Source organism: Dendropsophus ebraccatus, chromosome 7 (genome assembly GCF_027789765.1).
Source record: "Dendropsophus ebraccatus isolate aDenEbr1 chromosome 7, aDenEbr1.pat, whole genome shotgun sequence".
In the NCBI taxonomy this organism is placed as follows: domain Eukaryota; kingdom Metazoa; phylum Chordata; class Amphibia; order Anura; family Hylidae; genus Dendropsophus; species Dendropsophus ebraccatus.
In genome coordinates, this window is record NC_091460.1 from 138,178,163 (window position 1) to 138,200,360 (window position 22,198).

Sequence of the window (22,198 nt, forward strand, 5' to 3'; positions counted from 1 at the left end):
GCGCACCACACTTCCGGGTACACGTGGGGGTGGTGGGACACGGGAAGGGGGCCATTCACAGACATAACATACATTACAAAGTTGTATAACTTGTAATGTGTGTTATTCTGTTAATAATTGTTTACTGCCGCACTACCCCTTTAATACATCCCTAGAATAGACATTAAACCAAAGTTGCCCTCTAAAGCTCTGAACATGTTGTGTCATGCATTATAATGTGAATTTAAATAGATATTACGTAATGCTTAAACTGTCACTTTGGCTTAATTATTTTTTTTTGGTTGCAGAAATCAATAGTACAGGCGATTTTAAGAAACATTGTATTTCGGTTTATTTGCCAAAAAAAGCATTTTTATCAAGAAAAAGCAGCGTGAAGCTCTCCCCCCTGTCTTCATGGTTTTCTATGGAGAAGGGAGGGGTGGTGGGAGATGAGGCACCAAAACAGGACAACAAAGAGTTAATTTACAGCTACATCACTGGGTTACCTCCTCTGAAGTCAGCACTGACCTCTCTGACCTCTAAATACGGCTTTCACACAGGTCCCGCTGTGTAATCCTTTGCTCTCTGCTGGCGACTAATCTGTCTCCTCCCCCCTCCCCGCCCCATAGGTTACACAGGGCTCGACTTATGTAAAAGAGTTGAGATTTCCTGATAATGAGCAGTGAAAGAGAGAGGGGGGGGGGACCTGGGGAAAGTCTTTTTTGAATGCAGATAATGGCATATTTGTCTAATAAACCCAATTACAAAGTTTCTTAAAACTTGACTGTTCTATTGATTTCTGGAAAAAAAAAAAAAAAACACAACTAAACGACAGCGGCACTTTAAAGCATTACTGTCATCCGTAATCATTTTTCAGACATTTAAAAAGTTATTGATGGTAGCTGGCCTCACTGACGAGAACCACTGCGAGCCTGAGACACAGCCGTGAGGAGTGTATGGCAGTGTGCTCCATTACCCTACTGGCCAAAGATTCGACTTTTTCACTTCAGAGACTATAATTAAGTTAAAGTATGGGCACACTAAAGAATTCTCGCAGACAACTTACAACAGATTCCGCCACTCATCACTTTGCGCTCCCGCTTCACTGTCACTTTAATTTCTCGTGACAATACTGCAGGGGGAAGTACAATTATTACTTCCTAGTTTTCCTACAGATTACTGGCCAATTGCTGGGGTCAAAATAGGGTTGTAAATAGAGATTACAACCAACTATCAGTCAAGAGATTCCACATTTCCCTAACCCTTTCCCTGCCACGGATGTATCAGATATGTTATGGCAGGCCCAGGGTGGCAACTCAGGAGCCAAGGACATATCTCATACATTCTGGCTACTAGCAATGATAGATTATATGATCTTGGCTTTGTTTGAAAACTTAAGATTCTTGGCTTTAAAACAAGACCAGGATCCTGAGATTCAGAGTTTTAGTGACAGCTAGGCATATAATGGAGCGGCAGTCTAAAATGACCACAAGAGGCTGTTCTGAAAGCTTTTATAAGATGTGATCCCAGTCTACTCTATGGAGCACATGGTCACCAGTGTCTAGTCACACACTGAGCACAGGAAAAAAAGAGCACTGCCACATAACAGACACAAAGGGGGACATTTACAAGTACACCAGTCTAAAGTATTGTATTGCCCTCAATAGTTATACAAATCACCAATATACACAGGAAATGCTTATAAAGTGCTTTTTTCCCTGCACCTACTACTGCATCAAGGCTTCACTTCCTGGATAACATGGTGATGTCACTTCCTGGATAACATGGTGATGTCACTTCCTGGATAACATGGTGATGTCACTTCCTGGATAACATGGTGATGTCACTTCCTGGATAACATGGTGATGTCACTTCCTGGATAACATGGTGATGTCACCTCCCGACTCCAAGAACTGTGCAGGCTGTGGCTGCTGGACAGGATGATGGCAGACGGATGCTCAGTGTCCCTCCGGTGCCCTGTGTCCCACTGCCATCATCCTCTCCAGCAGCCACAGCCCGCACAGCTCTGGGAGTCGGGTGGTGACATCCCCATGTTATCCAGGTGAGATTTGCTTTTCATCTCCCTTGTTCCCAAGTGACCATCACTGTGCAAATTAAGCTGAGCGCTAGCAACGAGGACATGACATCAGGCAAGATGGTATAACCTCCTCACTCAGCTGAGTTCAGGAGTGCGCACTCACGCTTTATTTGGTTTTACAAGAAATATATATATATTATATATATATATATAATCTTTTAATACAGGTGGGGGTTCAAGTCACATATATGTCACACTCTAATTGGTCAGTCCATAAATGGTCATTAGCTTCCTGTACTGCGCAGTCAGGCTAGCACAACGTGATGTTTACCATATATGTGGTTTATATAAAATAGTCTGGTTCTTGTGGTTTGTGTTGTGACTATGATGTAAGTTCATGGTGCTTTTCTCATGGGCGTGCTGCCAGCATTCCTCTCCTTCTAGAAGCAGTTACAAGGCTGAAGCAATTTTAAGGTTTACAATGTTTTTACCCAAAGTAATAACCCCGTAATGGCCACCTTCACAACATCATCATGTTATCCAGGAAGTGACATCACCATGTTATCCAGGAAGTGAAGCCTTGATGCAGTAGTAAGTGCAGTGAAAAAACACTTTTTAAGCATTTCCCGTAATAAGTGTATATTGGTGATTTGTATAACTTTTGGGTAACAGTACTAATAAAATTTTTTACCAGACTTCTCCTTTAAATAAAGCCCAGCCCCTTTTCATTAGCCAGATTTAGTAAGAGGCGCATGCCTTTCAGTACGGCCAACCCTGCAGATGACACAGGCATTGCACGATAATCTACATCTGCTCTGAAGGTAAGAATCTGCACCTTCTTTCTGGCGTACGCCAGGGGCACAACCTTAATCTTCCAAGAGGGATTGTGGAAGTTTATTTAAAAATAAATTTTTTTTTTAAAAATTTAAAATAAAATAAAATAAAAGGACTGTGGGAAACTGTGTGCACTGTTGCATGACTATACCAGGGTCACAGTTCAGGGAGGTAACCAAGAAGTGATTAAATCCAAGGAGAGAAAAATCGGTTCAGATATGCAAGTTAGTTTACTAAATACATCACATTTGTACTCCTCTACATATAAGTATGTGATTTACATCTCACTGTAACATATTTGCTTTAAGGCACAAGCCCTCTAAGTATAAATGTATTTCCATTTTTTTGAGCAAATCATGATGTTTGTACTTTATGGTGCGTTCACACCTACAGGATCTGCAGCTGATTTTCTGCAGCAGATTTCATTTAAATAACTGAACACAGCATCAAATCTGCTGCAGATCCTGTAGGTGTGAACGCACCCTTAAGCTGGGTTCACACTACGTATATTTCAGTCAGTATTGTGGTCCTCATATTGCAACCAAAACCAGGAGTGGATTAAAAACACAGAAAGGATCTGTTCACACAATGTTGAAATTGTGTGGAAATTCTGTGTTTTTAATCCACTCCTGGTTTTGGTTGCAATATGAGGACCACAATACTGACTGAAATATACGTAGTGTGAACCCAGCCTAAGGGTGCGTTCACACCTACAGGATCTGCAGCAGATCTGCAGCAGATTTGATGCTGTGTTCAGTTATTTAAATGAAATCTGCTGCAGAAAATCAGCTGCAGATCCTGGATTATCCAGCATCAGAAACACACAGATACATTCTAATCTTTTGGGGCCCCTGTGCAGCCGAACCGGTTGCACATGCGGTATGTCCGCCACTGCTGCTCACAGCTGCTGTTGCTGTAGTGGTACCATTAACAAAAAGCCTGGTTGACATCCATTTCATAAGTGCAATCCAAATCCAAATGGTCACCGTCACTTACTGCTTCTCTTCACCTTTGGTAGGTTGGTAGGTTGCAGGTGGTACCTAGTGCCCCCCCCTCCACTTACTTGCATTCAACTCATGGAAAGCTGGCAAACTGATGCACTGAGAGGACTAACTAAGCTTAGTGATATAATGGAAAGGAACAATGGAAAGACCCCTGTGTTTGCAAGTGTAAGTAACTTTGCAATGTTATAATACTGAAAGAAGTCAGAGTAAAAACTGTAGTAACCTTATTCACAATAAAAAAAATATTACATTTGTCCTTTTTAAACAATGTTCCTGTGTATAGGTTTGGCTGTATACACCTGTCATGGTGCTGGCTGGTGTCCTTTTCATTCTTCCCAAAACAGTCACTTAAAAAGGGAACCAATCAGCACGACTGTGCCTGCTTAGATGACCAGTTGCCGCCCCTCCCACAGCCTTGTGCGGCATAATACAACTTTTTTTCCCCTTTATAAAGCTACAGCTGAAGTGGCGGCTGGTATGCTCGGGGAGCTGCACAGTAGTTCTATAATGTGCTACAGGCAACCATATCAGCACAATCGATGGCGATATGGTTCCCTTTAATGCAGCCAATACTGGTGGTCACACAAGCTTAGCAGCTCAGTCCCACTGTTTGGATCCTCTTGTATATAGACATATGAGTAATCCTTTTAAAGAAGAAGTCTGGTGAAAATTTTTATCAAAGCATTGTATTGTCCCCCAAAAGTTATACAAATCACCAATATACACTTATCACGGGAAAAGCTTATAAAGTGTTTTTTTCCCTTGCACTTACTACTGCATCAAGGCTTCACTTCCTGGATAACATGGTGATGTCACTTCCTGGATAACATGGTGATGTCACTTCCTGGATAACATGGTGATGTCACGACCCGACTCCCAGAGCTGTGCGGGCTGTGGCTGCTGGAGAGGATGATGGCAGGGGGATGCTCAGTGTCCCTCCAGTGCCCTGTGTCCCTCAGTGTCCTCCTGACATCATCCTCTCCAGCAGCCACAGCCCGCACAGCTCCGGGAGTTGGGTTGTGACATCACCATGTTATCCAGGAAGTGACATCACCATGTTATCCAGGAAGTGAAGCCTTGATGCAGTAGTTAGTGCAGGGAAAAAAGCACTTTATAAGCATTTCCCATAATAAGTGTATATTGGGGATTTGTATAACTTTTGGGAGGCAATACAATACGTTAATAAAAATGTTCATCGGACTTCTCCTTTAACATGCATTGTGGTTGTTCTCAGAAATCAAAAGGACACCAGTGGCCATTACAACAAGTATGAAAATGCAAGATCCAGAACAGGGGTATTTTATTTTACCTTGATTTATTTAAAAGTTATTATAATATGCTATAAAAGAACACAGTGGTGGTTGAATGCATCCAATGAAAATTATGCTTTGCATAAGCTAACAGAGAAAAGTGATATTTAATGCTTGGTCGACCTCCTTAAAGCGATTATGCCATACAACACATGAACAGTGCACTGGTGATTCACTCAACCTATATGGAACACTGCATAGGACTAAACCGCGTAACAGAAAGGAATAAATATGTGGAGACAATCATTGTTTACTTACGTCTCATTTTCTTTTACAATGCTTTCTAGCTTTAATCTCATTTCAGCCATTTCAGCCTAAACATAAAATAAAAAGCAAGTGTAAAAAGAGAGAAAAAAAAAAAAGAAAAAAAAAAAAAGAAGAGCACACAGTTAAAACTTTTCATTGCCATCAATAAATGTAATCAGATATTCAGATGACAAATAGACAGATGGCCAGGTAGATAGATACAGATAGAGAAACAGACAGATACCTGAAATAAATGGAGTTGGTTACTCATTTCCTCACTGTATTTGTCAAAATCTCCAATTAGGAATTCAGCGTTTCTAGAGGAAGAAACAGATTTGCATAATATGAGGGTAGAGGTTAGGCGGAACAGATTTGATGTATTTTCGTATGACCTGTGACTAATACAGCTCTGGCTTATTTTGTCAGTTTTCATAAACTCACCTTGATGAGACTGTTATTTATAATTCCAAAAACATAAAAAAAAATAATTTTTTTTATTTTATTTCATTTTTTTTTTTGCAAACTGTTCATCTCAAATTAAAAAAAAATAAATAAATAAAAAAAGCTGATGAGTGTTGTATTCAAGAGTTTTTCCAGTCTTGTAAAACTAGCAATCTAGTAGTGATAAATTCCAGTGTCCTATAAAAAACCAATATAGTGGTGTAAGCGATAAAAGCGGATAATTCAGTTTATGTGCTTACCTTTTCTCAGCTAAAGTGGCTGATGCAGTCTCATAATTCCTTAAATTACCAGAAGCCTAGGAAAAAAAACAAAAAAACAAAAAAAAAAGGATATAAAATGAACAGACATTGCTTGCTGTCATGTTATACAGTACTGCTCAATGGATTGTATAGAAGCCATTATACAGTGAAATAGTGTGAGCAGATGTCTCCTTATATATATTCTCTCTCTCAGGTTTCTGATCTGTAGACAAAATATAATTTCAGAGAACAGCAACATAACACACACACACACACACACAGAAGCCTTCCAGTACTTTCCAGCTGCTGTATGCCCTGCAGGAAGTAGTGTAGTTTTTCCAGTTTCAAACAGTGCTCTCTGCTGCGATTTCTGTTGATGTCAGGAACAGTCTGGTGTAAATACCCATAGAAAGCCTCTCCTGCTTTGGTCAGTTCCTGACATGAACAGAGGTTGTAGCTGGGAGCAACATGTCGGAAAGAATACACCACTTCCTGCAGAGCATACAGCAGCTGATTAATTATTGAAGGTTTGAGTTTTTTTTTTAAATAGAAGCAATTTACAAATTTGTATAACTTGCTAAAACCACTTGATTTCTTCAGAGTATCCCTTTAAAACTCTGCTAATACACAAATAGCTATGCTACATACAGAAACACACACACATACACAACTCTGCTACATAAACACAGAGACACACACACACACACACACAGACACCTCTTCTACATGACCATATACTAACAACTCTGCTACATACATACAAACACAAATCTCTTTACAGATTGTCCACACCTACAGTATGAGGCTATGTTCACATTTGGTAAGAGACTGGCTGGGTCACGGATCGGCCTGTCTCAGAAAAGATCATCCAATGATCTTTAGCACCTTGAAGATCTGATGCAGGCGCATCCGCGTGCACCCACATCAGAACTCTCCACTGCACACTATGGAGCGTGCACTGACAAGGGTTTTCTGCAGCCGCTATTCATTGAATAGTGGCCGCAGAAAACTGACATGTCAGTTTCTCGCTGCGTCGCTAGGGATCCCGGCCAGAGTGTATACACTCCGGCCGGGATTCTCTTAGCCTGCAGCACAACGTAAGTTCTGTACTAATCACAGTCGTTGCAACAGCGGCTGTGATTACCGCGAAGCTTACATTGTGTGAACATGGCCTGAATCTGTATTTTGACCAAACGTTAGGCAAGCACTCAGGGTGGCCTAAAAGCATTGGGCCGCTCTGTCTGCAAAAGTTTTTGCTAGATATTTTGTTGCTTAAAAATTTTTTTTTTTTTTTTTTTTTTTTAAATGCATATTTGGACATTTAGGCCCACAATGGGTTTTTTTTACGCCAAGTCAAGACCATATTATGCAAATTATAACAGTAATTTGCAAAACATGGCCACATCTTGGCGACAAAATCACAGCTGTCCAAAAAAAAGTGTCTATAAAAAGACGTAGTAACATAGCCCTAAATTATGATGTTCTGAAGAGCAGCTGGGACGCATCCGTTAGTAGAGAAATAGTAGACGGGCACAATACGTTTAATACAGTTTTGACTAAAAACTGACCTTTTTAATGCACCTCATGTGTGTCACTCAGTGGTTGGCACTGGAGCCCTAAGGCTGCCTGGAAAATATGGATACAGCCATAGGCCATAGGGCTGCATCCAACTTCAGTTAATCAAATGCTCCGCACTCAGGTGCAGACGGACCAGAACATGCTGGAGTTGCGCTCATCTTTAGTTACCACTGTAGGCTAATTTACTATACACGTACGAAAGACTGCTCCTAGAGGATGGGATGAGCAGAAGCCATGTAGTGCCACACAAGAATTTGATGCGGTGCATTAGAAGTACAGAATTTTAAAATGGTGTTTAAAGTTAAGTGGGCAGGTCCTGTTCCAACGTGTCATCTTTGAAGCAGGGAGAAAAAACAAGAACTGGAGGATGATAAAAAGCTGCAGTTGGATCTATAGGGGACCAGCATAGGCAAGTATGAATTTTTCTTACAGGAGTCCTAGCCTTATTCAAAAAACTAAAATCCTATTATATCCCTTTAAAAACATACCCTTGTTGTACAAATATAAAAATACCTGTAGTATATCATGTTCAGAAGATTCTTTTTCTTCATACTGCTTTAATTGCTCTCTTAATTTCTGGACTAAAAGAAAAAAATATATATTTTTTTTTTACATTACTGGAAAAACAGAAGTTATAAGCATAGTGATCATAATGTGTGGGCCTATAAAATAGTATCTGTACATTTACTTTTTCTACATGTTTCTTGTGTAAAATAAACACACTTTATGTTAAAGGGGTAGTGCGGCAGTAAAGAATTATTGACAGAATAACACACATTACAAAGTTATACAACTTTGTAATGTATGTTATGTCTGTGAATGGCCCCGTTCCCCGTGTCCCACCAACCCCACCCGTGTACCCGGAAGTGTGGTGCGCTATACATACCTGTCCCGTGCTGACTCGTCTCCGATCTTCAGTCAGCGATGTCGTTTTCGGACGGCCGAATCCCTCCGAGCGTCCTGAGTGCCGGCCGCCCTCTTCAGCGTCATCAGATGCTCAGCCGCAATTGGCTGAGCACAGTTCGGCACGTGACAGGTATGTATAGCGCACCACACTTCCGGGTACACGGGTGGGGGTGGTGGGACACGGGGAACGGGGCCATTCACAGACATAACATACATTACAAAGTTGTATAACTTTGTAATGTGTGTTATTCTGTCAATAATTCTTTACCGCCGCACTACCCCTTTAATGTATAACGCCTTAAGATTCGGCTAGTCACGGCTGGTGCCATTGCACCTCTCTGGGCATAATTCACAAAAGTGCAGAAGCCTGCAGCATCACAGAGAACGGAAGGGAAAAAAAAGCAATCCTCGTGCATTTCTTGTAATAAGTTTATATTGATGATTTGTATAACTTTTGGGGGACAGTACAGTACTTTAATATTTTAACCGGACTTCTTTAATGACAATCTGACCAATATCAGTATCTTTACAACCATACATGTATAACATAATATCAGTCCCTGGGTATTGCTCCGTACATGTATGAGCTCCAAAGCCTCCCGTTCTCTGTACAAATGACACAATGCACACATAGATCTCTGGAAATGACTATTCACCTGAGTATTGCTGGGAGTGAAGCTCATAAACATCTCCACTGACAAGAGGCACGCACTTTGGGGAGCACAGCAGATGTGCGAGGTGACAGACAGAAACTCATTAGCTAGGCCTTAAACGGGGGCTTTAAAATGTCAAATACATTTATTGTATGTGCTGTAGTGTAATGAGATTCAGATTATTACCAACAATGAGAACGACAGACCTTTATTATCCCATTTATCAAATAAACTATGAATGACATAGAAAACAAAGAATTCCTCTCATGAAATATGTTTATGTCGTTTAGTCATGCAGGGAAAGTGGTTGCCTGCAAGAGAGAGGATAGGAGACCTCCGGAGAAAGTCCCCCTTTAAAGTAGAGAAAAAAAAGAAGAACAAAACCAAGGGATTGATAATGAATATGGAAATACATGCTAGACAAGGTAGTCTGGTCTATGTCTGGCTACAGAGTACTGCATGGACAGGATAGACTGCCAGTAGTCTGGTACATGTCTGGCTACAGAGCACTGCACGGGGAGGGTAGGCTGCCAGTAGTCTGGTACATGTCTGGTTAAAGGGCACTGCACGGGGAGGGTAGGCTGCCAGTAGTCTGGTATAGGTCTGGTTACAGGGCACTGCACGGGGAGGGTAGGCTGCCAGTAGTCTGGTAAATGTCTTGTTACAGGGCACTGCACGGGGAGGGTAGGCTGCCAGTAGTCTGGTACGTCTAGTTACAGGGCACTGCACGGGGAGGGTAGGCTGCCAGAAGTCTGGTACATGTCTGGTTACAGGGCACTGCACGGGGAGGATAGGCTGCCAGTAGTCTGGTACAGAGCACTGCACGGGGAGGATAGGCTGCCAGTAGTCTGGTACATGTCTGGTTACAGGGCACTGCACGGGGAGGATAGGCTGCCAGTAGTCTGGTACATGTCTGGTTACAGGGCACTGCACGGGGAGGATAGGCTGCCAGTAGTCTGGTACATGTCTGGTTACAGGGCACTGCACGGGGAGGATAGGCTGCCAGTAGTCTGGTACATGTCTGGTTACAGGGCACTGCACAGGGAGGGTAGGCTGCCAGTAGTCTGGTATAGGTCTGGTTACAGGGCACTGCACGGGGAGGGTAGGCTGCCAGTAGTCTGGTAAATGTCTTGTTACAGGGCACTGCACGGGGAGGGTAGGCTGCCAGTAGTCTGGTATAGGTCTGGTTACAGGGCACTGCACGGGGAGGGTAGGCTGCCAGTAGTCTGGTAAATGTCTTGTTACAGGGCACTGCACGGGGAGGGTAGGCTGCCAGTAGTCTGGTACGTCTAGTTACAGGGCACTGCACGGGGAGGGTAGGCTGCCAGAAGTCTGGTACATGTCTGGTTACAGGGCACTGCACGGGGAGGATAGGCTGCCAGTAGTCTGGTACAGAGCACTGCACGGGGAGGATAGGCTGCCAGTAGTCTGGTACATGTCTGGTTACAGGGCACTGCACGGGGAGGATAGGCTGCCAGTAGTCTGGTACATGTCTGGTTACAGGGCACTGCACGGGGAGGATAGGCTGCCAGTAGTCTGGTACATGTCTGGTTACAGGGCACTGCACGGGGAGGATAGGCTGCCAGTAGTCTGGTACATGTCTGGTTACAGGGCACTGCACAGGGAGGATAGGCTGCCAGTAGTCTGGTACAGAGCACTGCACGGGGAGGGTAGGCTGCCAGTAGTCTGGTACATGTCTGGTTACAGGGCACTGCACGGGGAGGGTAGGCTGCCAGTAGTCTGGTACATGTCTGGTTACAGGGCACTGCACGGGGAGGGTAGGCTGCCAGTAGTCTGGTACATGTCTGGTTACAGGGCACTGCACGGGGAGGGTAGGCTGCCAGTAGTCTGGTACAGAGCACTGCACGGGGAGGATAGGCTGCCAGTAGTCTGGTACATGTCTGTTTACAGAGCACTGCACGGGGAGGGTAGGCTGCCAGTAGTCTGGTACATGTCTGGTTACAGAGCATTGGACGGACAGGATAGGCTGCCAGTAGTCTGGTACAGAGCACTGCACGGGGAGGATAGGCTGCCAGTAGTCTGGTACATGTCTGGCTACAGAGCACTGCACGGGGAGGGTAGGCTGCCAGTAGTCTGGTACATGTCTGGTTACAGAGCACTCCACGGGGAGGGTAGGCTGCCAGTAGTCTGGTACATGTCTGGTTACAGAGCACTCCACGGGCAGGATAGGCTGACACGCACTAGCTCAGCATACTTTTACATGTTAAGTTTTGGTGCAATTTTTGGACGTGCTAAAAGCAATAAGAGACAAGTACATGTCATATCCTCACATGTATTTCAGATTTTAGAGCACACTGAACTCTGAGCCCTGCATCCAATTTTCTGTGGAAAATTTTGGCAGGTCATTGATGTCTGAGTCATATTAATGCAATGTTCCTCCCCGCCTTCTAAGAGCCATAACACTTATTTTACCACCTACAGGGCTGGTTGGGGTGTAATTTCTTTGCCCCATGATCTTTAGTTTTTACAAGTATCATATTGGTGTAAAAGAAAATTTTAATAGCTTTTTATAAAAAAAAAAAAAAAAAAAAAAACAAATTAATTCTGCTATACGATTAAATAAAAAAATCACACCATTAACCCCTTGCCTCCGCAGCCTGTTTTGGCCTTAATGACCAGGGCTTATTTTTCAAATTTGACCTGTCTCTCTTTATGTAGTTATAACTCTGCGATGCTTTTAACTATCGCGATTATTCTGAGACAGTTTTTTTGTGACATATTCCTCTTTATGTTTGTGGTATACTTTGGTTGATACACTCAGTAGTTTTTTGTAAAAAACACAACATTTGCGCAAAAAAATTGAAAAATGTATGTTTCTTTATCTTCAAGACTCTTTTTTCCTAAGAAAGATAGTCATGCCACATGAACTAATTATTACTGCAACATCTACAACATGTCTGCTTTATAGTGACGTCATTTGGTGAACGTCGTTTTACTTGTTAGGATGTTAGAGGGCTTCGAAATTTTGCAGCTTTTTTTCAAATTTTCAGGAAGATTACAAATTCTGATTTCATTAGGGACCAGTTCAGTTCTGTAGTGGATTTGTGGGGCCTGTATGTTAGTTACCCCCATAAATCCCTCCACTGTAAAAACTGCACCCCTCAAAGTATTCAAAGTAACATTTCACAAGTGTATTAACCCTTTAGGTGTTTTGCAGAAATTTAAGCAAGTTGGAGGGGAAATTTAACATTTTCATTTTTTTGGCAGATATTCCATTTTAATCCATTTTTTTGCTCTTACACATCAAATGCTAACTGAGAAATGGAACTCACTATTTATTCCCCTCATTCCAGTGTTTCTAGAAATCCACCATATGTGGCCGCAGTGCGTCACCTAACTCAACCACAGGACGCAGACATGACAGAGACCTGGGGAATTTTGGGGTCTTTTCTTATTTCAGGTTTTTTTGGGCCATTATATCATGTCACAGAGGCTTTGGGGTGCCAAAATATTTGTGTAAGACAAGTTGACGTTTCCATCGGTACCATTCCGGGGGACATGTGACACCCTCATCATTTTTTTATTAATTTTGTTCTGAGGTGGTACGAATAAAAAACACAATTTTGCAGCAGTTTGTTATTTTTTTGTATGCCATTTACTATAAGTTGCATATGACATGTTATCTTTATTCGTCAGGTCGGTACGGTTACAGTGATATCTATTTTATATAGCTCTTGTTATAGTTTATGGCATTTATACTATAAATATTATTTGTGTCTTGCATATTGTAAGATCTGTAATATTAAAATTTTTTCACCAATGGAGTTATGAGAGGGCTTTTCTTTTGCGGCATAAGCTGACGCTTTTAGTGGTACATGTGAATTTTTGATAGGTTTATTCTTTATTTTTTAGGGGGCGGGATTAACTAAAAATTGTCATTTTTGTTAGTTTTTTATTTATTTTTTTAATGGCGTTAATCTGGTGGAATAATTAATGTAACAGGTTAATAGACGGGGTCATTACGGATGCGTCGATACCAAATATGTGTGTCTTATTTATAGGGGATCATTTATAAAGGGGGGATGTGGAATGTATATATTTATTTAATTTATATATATTTATTTTAATTATTTATTATGTATTTAATTTATTTATTGTAATTAATTATTTCTTTAATTATGTATGTATGTATGTATGTATGTATGTATGTATGTATGTATGTGTTTAGTGTTTTTTTTTTTACTTTCACTTTTTCACATCTATAATGCATTACAGCACATGATCTGTGCTGTAATGCATTATTGAATGATCTGTCAGTATTACACTGACAGATCATTCAAATGATCAGGTCCCTGCCAAAGTGCAGGGGCCTGATCATTAGAAATTATAGCAACCCAGACGCACTGGGAAGCGTCTAGGTTGCTATGGATACCCTCCCGGAGCCGCGCGAGCAGCCACGGGAGATGGGTGAGCACGGGGAGGGGGCGGCCGCACGGGGGGGGGGGGGGGGCTGCACGGGGAGGGGCGGCTGCATGGGGGGAAACTCAGCAGCAGAGAAGGGAAGCCTGGGGGGAGAGCAGCAGCATGTGCCGCAGCCTCCTCCCAGGCACCCGATCTGAAGGGGGGAGGCTCATGATGGGGGAGCACAGGGATCGGGCGGCCACACGGGTGGGGGTGGGGGCTCGGCAGCAGAGAAGGGAAGCCTGGGGGGAGCACAGCAGCATGTGCCGCAGCCTCCTCCCAGGCACCTGATCGGCAGGCAGGAGCATATCTCCCTATAGACGCTGCGGTCGCATCGACCGCGGCGTCTATGGGGTTAACTGCTCCAGGGGAGCGCGGCTCCTCTCTGGGCAGTGGCAGCAAGAGGAGGCTGTGTGACACAGCCTTCTCCTGCTGCCCGATCGCATCTAAGAACAGAGGGGTGAGGCAGAGAATGCATTCTGCCACTGCTTTTCATGACGTCCCTGGACGTTATATTGGGGGAAGGGGTTAAAGGGGAACTCCAGGTAGAGGTTAAAAAAAAATGAAACTTCTGCAGAAGCATATAGCATTACTTACCTGTCTATCCCAGTTTTGAAACTACCAAAAATCCATTTGTTTGGGGGGGGGGGGGGTTGTTCTGTATTGTTTCTGTCCTTCCAGGTTGAGCAGTTCCCAGAATGCAATGCTTTCCCTCAGCTGATCATTACAGACCCCCGCCCATCACAATCAGTTAAATTAGTGCAGCAGCTGCTTCTGGCCATTCAGATATGGTGGATCACTCAGGGGATTGGGGGATCCAGCCAAGCCTCCTGTGAGATCACGCCCTGCCCCCTGTCTGCATCATCAGCCTGTCCTCAACAAACACACACAATGTGAGATAGAGGCATGGGATATTTGTCTCCTAAGTGGGGATAGCAGAAGGAGCAGGAGACAATATGAATTGGCACAGGGGCCTTTTTTTTTTTTTTTTTGTTCACTTCATGGATGTCAGCTACAAGTGTGGCAGAACCGTACAGATATGGTAATACATTATATTAGACACATCTATATAAATTTTAATAGAGTACAAGTTTCATGCTGAAGGATGTTGCAGGCAGCAGATTGCTCTCCATGGCGTCTCTATATGTCGGGCCCTCATACCATCCTCATGAAGTTGGTTTCTAACAGTCTGTGCAGGCACATTTGTGGCTGCTGGACGTTATTTTGCAAGACTTTGGCATTGCTCCTCCTGTTCCTCCTTGCACAAAGGCGCAAGTAGCGGTCCTGCTGCTTTGTTGTTGCCCTCCTCCATGTCTCCTGGTGTACTGGCCTGCCTCCTGGTAGGCCTCCAGCCTCTGGACACTACGCTGACAGACATAGCAAACCTTCTTGCCACAGCTCGCATTGATGTGTCATCCTGGATGAGCTGCACTATCTTCGCTACTTGTGTGGGTTGTAGAGTCAGTTTCATGCTACCATTAAAAAGTGACCAAAACATCAGCCAGAAAGCATAGGTACTGAGAAGTGATCTGTGGTCCCCACCTGAAGAACCACTCCTTTATTGAATGTGTATGCCATTTGCCAATAATTTATACCTGTTGTCTATTCCATTTGCAAAAAAAAAAAAAAAAAACATGTGAAATTGATTGTCAATCAGTGTTGCTTCTTAATGGTGCGTTTACACAGAGAGATTTATCTGACAGATCTTTGTAGCCAAAGCCAGGAACAGACTATAAACAGAGAACAGATAATAAAGAACAGACAGATTTCTGCTATTCTCAAATTCATTCCTGGCTTTGGCTTCAAAAATCTGATTTTGGGGAGCTTTGCATTTACGCCGTTCACCCTATTATAACACTGACTTCTTATATATGTTCCTCAAGTCGTTACGATTACAACGATATATAACTTTTATATTATGGGATGGCTTTTAAAAAATTCAAACCATTGTTAACAAATATATGTTCCTTAAAATCGCTCCATTCCCAGGCTTATAGCGCTTTTATCCTTTGGTCTATGGGGCTGTGTCAGGTGTCATTTTTTTGCGCCACGATGTGTTCTTTCTATCGGTACCTTGATTGCGCATATATGACTTTTTGATCACTTATTACATTTTTTCTAGATTTGATGCGACCAAAAATGCGCAATTTTGCACTTTGGAATTTTTTTGCGCTGACACCGTTTACCGTGCGATATCAGGAATGTGATAATTTAATAGTTCGGGTGATACCAAATATGTTTATTTATTAATTTATATTTATAAAATGGGAAAAGGGGGGTGATTTGGACTTTTATTAGGGGAGGGGATTTCTTATTAATAAAAACACTTTTTTCCTTTTTTTTTTTTTACATGAACTAGAAGTCCCCCTGGGGGACTTGTATATAGACAGCACTGATCTTTCATAGAGATCAATGCTGTGTATATACACAGCAAAGATCCATTTGATCGGTGATGGATTGCTTTGGCCTGCTGCAGGCCATAGCAATCTATTGCCGAGCCAGGACCAGAGTCATTGCGACACTAAGGCCTGGCACGGGCAGAAGAATGGATCAATCCCCCCCCCCCCGCGATCGGGGGGGGGGGGGGGGGGGGAGATCCGTCCCACTAGACACCAGGGATAGGAAGTGTAAAGCACTTCAGTGCAGCTGTCATTGAAAAGCTTAATTAGCCGGCGCGGCAATGGGACCCACGCCGGCTAATAGAGGTACTCCCCGGCTGCAGATCACAGCCGGGAGAGCCGCCATTCAGAGCGCCATTCTGAACTCCCCTCACGGCACCATGACTTACCAGGTACGTCATGAGTCGCTAAGGGGTTATAGAGGATGTACCGTTCTATCCATGGGTGCCAGGGCTGGAGCACTGGAGGCGGGCCGGGCCGCCCCCAGTGGAGTCAATGGAGCCGCGTCACAGAGAGGCGGGGGTTTCCTCCCAATGGGGGCCGGCCAGTCCCCCTCCAGTGCTTCAGCCCCGGCACACATGGATAGAACGGCAGTGTACACGGGAACCGGGCCACGGTTCAAAAAAGGGACGCGGCACCGGCTTCCCCGTGCCGACACCGTTCTATCCGTGGGTCATATAAAAGAGGATGTACCTGATGGTACATCCTCTTTTAAGACGTCCAATAAAATTAAAAATCAGGCAGGCAGTGGTGTGGTAATATAACAGACAAAGTAAACTCACCCGTCCCTGTGCCTCCGTAGCGCCGGTTCCAGTCCCACTGATGGACGCCGGATTTAATCTGCTGCTGGAACCCAGGTACATCATGTAACATCACAGCCCGGCTGAGCAACTGTCCACTAAGCCAGCCAGTCAGTGAGGTTGCCGCTGGAACAGCTGCAGGTGCCTGGCGGCTGTGAAAGTGACCAAGGAGCGTTGCAACACAGGAACAAGGATAGGCAAGTTTACTTTGTTTATTACCTTCCCGCACATCCCCCCCCCCTCCTTCATCCAGTTTTTCACATTCAATAAACTTCTCTTTTAAAAAGTTTTGTAACAAAGACACAGAAAAAATATTTTGATTAAAAACTAGTTCTTATTACCAATAAGTTACTCACCTTGATCTTGAAGGAACTCAGTCTTGACACTTGCCATTTCACTGTTCCTAAAACACAAAGCAATTCTGACATATAACTAAAATAACTCGGAGGTGCAACGTTTCCTTACCATAGTTATTAAAGGTAGATCACAGATAATGATTCAATGAGGATAATTATGGCTTGTTACATAAATGACGCCCGGATCGAAAACGAGTAGAACATATTTCCATTGTTAGGCCAACTGAAAACGCCATAAAATAAAACCTATTACTATCCTGCCTTCTGGTTAAAGGAATTGCTGCTGCTCAAGGCAATATAATAACATCTCACAACAATGTCTAATTATAGTCTAAACCACATTTGTCACATTCACTACTATTATAAGTTCCACAAGCACCCCTTACGCTCTGCATTAATATTTACATGGCATTTCTATTTATATAGGATACAATTAGGAAAGAAATAACTATGGAGCTTCCGGCCTGAGGACATTACATATGCCCCACCGCCCCCCGGTGCTTTAAAGTTGCATCATGAGTAAGTGGGGCATTATACACTACCGTTCAAAAGTTTGGGGTCACCCAAACAATTTTGTGTTTTCCATGAAAAGTCACACTTATTCACCACCATACGTTGTGAAATGAATAGAAAGTAGAGTCAAGACATTGACAAGGTTAGAAATAATGATTTGTATTTGAAATAACATTGTTTTTACATCACACTTTGCTTTCGTCAGAGAATCCTCCTTTTGCAGCAATTCCAGCATTGCACACCTTTGGCATTCTAGCTATTAATCTGTTGGGGTAAGCTGGAGAAATTGCCCCCCACGCTTCTAGAAGCAGCTCCCACAAGTTGGATTGGTTGGATGGGCACTTCTGGCGTACCATACGCTCAAGCTGCTCCCACAACAGCTCAATGGGGTGGTGATCTGGTGACTGCGCTGGCCACTCCATTACCTATGATAGAATACCAGCTGCTGCTTCTGCTGTAAATAGTTCTTGCACAATTTGGAGGTGTGTTTAGGGTCATTGTCCTGTTGTAGGATGAAAATTGGCTCCAATCAAGCGCTGTCCACTGGGTATGGCATGGCGTTGCAGAGTGATAGCCTTCCTTATTCACAATCCCTTTTACCCTGTACAAATCTCCCCCCTTACCAGCACCAAAGCAACCCCAGACCATCACATTACCTCCACCATGCTTAACAGATGGCGTCAGGCATTCTTCCAGCATCTTTTCATTTGTTCTGCTTCTCACAAACGTTCTCTTTGTGATCCAAACACCTCAAACTTGGATTCATCCGTCCACAACACTTTTTTCCAGTCTTCCTCTGTCCAATGTCTGTGTTCTTTTGCCCATCTTAATCTTTTTCTTTTATTGGCCAGTCTCAGATATGGCTTTTTCTTTGCCACTCTGCCCTAAAGCCCAAAATCCTGCAGCCGCCTCTTCACTGTAGATGGTGACACTGGTGTTTTGCGGGTACTATTTAATGAAGATGCCAGTTGGGGACCTGTGAGGCATCTGTTTCTCAAACTAGAGACTCTAATGTGCTTATCTTCTTGCTTAGTTGTGCAATGCGGCCTCCCACTTCTTTTTCTACTCTGGTTAGAGCCTGTTTGTGCTGTCCTCTGAAGGGAGTAGTACACACAGTTGTAGGAAATCTTCAAATTTCTTAGCAATTTCTCGCATTGGAATAGCCTTCATTTCTAAGAACAAGAATAGACTGTCGAGTTTCAGATGAAAGTTCTCCTTTTCTGGCCATTTTGAGCGTTTAATTGACCCCACAAATGTGACGCTCCAGAAACACAATCTGCTCAAAGGAAGGTCAGTTTTGTAGCTTCTGTAACAAGCTAGACTGTTTTCAGATGTGTGAACATCATTGCACAAGGGTTTTCTAATCATCAATTAGTCTTCTTAGACAATGAGCAAACACATTGTACCATTAGAACACTGGAGTGATAGTTGCTGAAAATGGGCCTCTATACACCTATGTAGATATTGCACCAAAAACCAGACATTTGCAGCTAGAATAGTCATTTACCACATTATCAATGTATAGAGTGTATTTCTTTAAAGTTATCTTCATTGAAAAGTACAGTGCTTTTCCTTCAAAAATAAGGACATTTCAATGTGACCCCAAACTTAATGGTAGTATATATGTACTTCTTATTATGGTCCACATAGTCATCTGTAAACAAACACTACATATAGTTGACCAGGGTGGAAGATCTGGCTGTGGTCCAGAGCTCAGTGCATTCTCATCTACACACGTACAGTACAGCAGCAAATTTCACTCTACAAGTTCCGTAGCGAAATCCACTGCAAAACTAGTAGTGTCATTCCCGCTGCGAGAATTTAGCCCGGCTGCTTCTCTGGCTCCCGGACGTCCGGTTAAGCCAACTTAAGTGCACTGCCACGCCGCAGCCACTGACTGGCTTAGTGGGAAGTCAGGGAGCTGGGATCCAGAGAAGTGGGCAGGTATTGTTTTAGCCCAGCAGCGATAGGTTAAAGGAGAATTCCGGTGAAAAATTTTATTAAAGTATTGTATTGCCCCCCAAAAGTTGTACAAATCCCCAATATACACTTATTACAGGAAATGCATATAAAGTCCTTTTTTCTCTGCACTTACTACTGCGTCAAGGCTTCACTTCCGGGATAACATGGTGATGTCACTTCCTGGATAACATGGTGATGTCACGACCCGACTCCCAGAGCTGTGCGGGCTGTGGCTGCTGGAGGGGATGATGGCAGGAGGACACAGGGCACTAGAGGGACACAGAGCATCCCTCTGCCACCATCCTCTCACGCAGCCACAGCACATACAGCTCTGGAAGTCGGGTCGTGACATCACCATGTTATCCAGGAAGTGAAGCCTTGATGCAGTAGTAAGTGGGGATTTGTAGAACTTATGGGGAACAACACAATACTTTAATAAAAATTTTCGCTAGACTTCTCCTTTAAGCAGGCGGTGGCTAACAGTACAGTGTATTGTAGTAAATTTGCTGTGAAACTTGCAGCATGAAAAGGCACCCTTAAAAGGGAACTCTGGTTAAGAAAGATATAACCCTATTCAATCCCCACCCATAACCTGAGCTTGTAATAGGTGTCCATTACATGACAAACTGGGCCGTTTGTCTGCAGCACATCCTGACTCACACCCTGAAGTGGCTGAAAATCCTCACTTCCGAGTTCACTCTGTCCTTCCCCTTCCTTCTGTGACAGAGGTCACGTGATCTCTGTCTCGTGTGTTGCCAGGCTATAACATCATCTGTAACCTCGCCCACCACACAGTGATCACCTGGCCAAGGGTGAGGAAGCAACAACCTCTCCTGAGTAGTACAGGGAAAAGGAAACACTGTTGTGTCATCTCTCTTTTTTCTCTAATCTATGTAGATAAATAGATAGATACACAGAAAGAAAGATAGAGATATTGTTGTTACTGGGCAAGGCAGAAGCAGATCGAGGAAGTGGTGGGCAGATACTGCAATACAGGGATGAGTGCTTGGCAGTTGGCTCTGAGGTGCAATGCATGCTGGATGATGTAGTTTCAAGGCCAGTGCCATGATGTAAAACTGTGATCACTTGTAAAGGTTTGAATCAGGGGCTGGGAGCAGATTAGGCGAGTGGCAAAGAAGTCAAACAATCGGTGGCAGATCAGTGAGTGCACCTTTATTCTTTTTGTGCATTTTTTTTTATGGGATCACCATTGGAGTTCCCCTTCAACAACCAGTTAATACCTATCATTAGGCAGCTGTACCTGATCAGTGTGTAGTCTCTCCTGTCACTGGAAGATCAGGTGAGTTCCATGCACAAGCCCTATTCTGATTCGATAGGCCTTGTGAATTAAAGAAGCAGTTAACTTTTTTTTTTTCTGCCCCCCGCCCCCCCCCCCTGTAGCCTCTGGCATGTATACTCACGCAAGATGATTGATGTCCCGCGGCGTAGCTCCGATCCCGTCCCGCGGTTCAAATCCGGGGCGTGCTCACTTCCGCCGGCTGCTGAGTCCTCTTCTCTGAGCTGTCATTATAGCCGGAAGTCACTCGCTTCCATGCATTCTCTATGGAAGCGCGTGACTTCCGGCGTTCAAATTACAAGGCAGAGAAGAGGAGTCACAGCGCTGGCGGAATTGAGCACGCAACGGATTTGAACCGTGGGATGGGACCGGAGCTACGCCGCGGGACATCGATCATCTTGCGTGAGCATACATGCCAGAGGCTACCGGGGGGGGGGGCCAGAAAAAAAAAAAAGTGAACTGCTTCTTTAAACTCACCCACCATTGACGTATCCATAAGACAGGGCGCCCCCACACAAAGCACGAGAGACAGGGCGCCCCCATACAAAGCGCGAGAGACAGGGCGCCCCCATACAGAAACTCAATGCCTATAATGTGCAAGGCAGAAAATTTCTATGTGGTGAAAACCAGCACATACCACAGAGCCTCCTCCTGCTTACACACACACCAGAGCCTCCTCCTCCTCCTTACACACACACACCACAGAGCCTGCTCCTCCTTACACACACACACCACAGAGCCTGCTCCTCCTTACACACACACCACAGAGCCTGCTCCTCCTTACACCACAGAGCCTGCTCCTCCTTACACCACAGAGCCTGCTCCTGCTTACACACACACCAGAGCCTCCTCCTCCTCCTTACACACACCACAGAGCCACTCCTGCTCATACACCCCACAGAGCCTCCTCCTGCTTACACACACACCACAAAGCCTTCTTCTGCTTACACACACACACCGCCCACTCCTGCTTACACACACACACACCACAGAGCCCACTCCTGCTTACACACACACACACACACCACAAAGCCTCCTCCTACTTACATACACACACCAGAGCCTCCTCCTCCTTACACACACACCACAGAGCCTGCTCCTCCTGCTTACACACACACCACAGAGCCTGCTCCTCCTGCTTACACACACACCACAGAGCCTGCTCCTCCTTACACACACACCACAGAGCCTGCTCCTCCT

General features: G+C 44.0%; 1 protein-coding gene across 1 annotated transcript in view; it reads right to left on the reverse strand.

Annotated features, from left to right (window-relative positions):
* Positions 1–22,198, reverse strand: part of SCLT1 (sodium channel and clathrin linker 1) — a 103,985-nt gene that overhangs the window by 80,820 nt on the left and 967 nt on the right. The window contains exons 2-6 of the mRNA XM_069978600.1: positions 17,227–17,273; positions 8,204–8,271; positions 6,113–6,168; positions 5,656–5,728; positions 5,424–5,479 (exon numbers count right to left, since the gene is read on the reverse strand). Of these exons, the coding sequence (XP_069834701.1) occupies positions 5,424–5,479; positions 5,656–5,728; positions 6,113–6,168; positions 8,204–8,271; positions 17,227–17,263 (290 nt within the window). The 5' untranslated portion in view covers positions 17,264–17,273. The remainder of the gene's footprint in view (positions 1–5,423; positions 5,480–5,655; positions 5,729–6,112; positions 6,169–8,203; positions 8,272–17,226; positions 17,274–22,198) is intronic.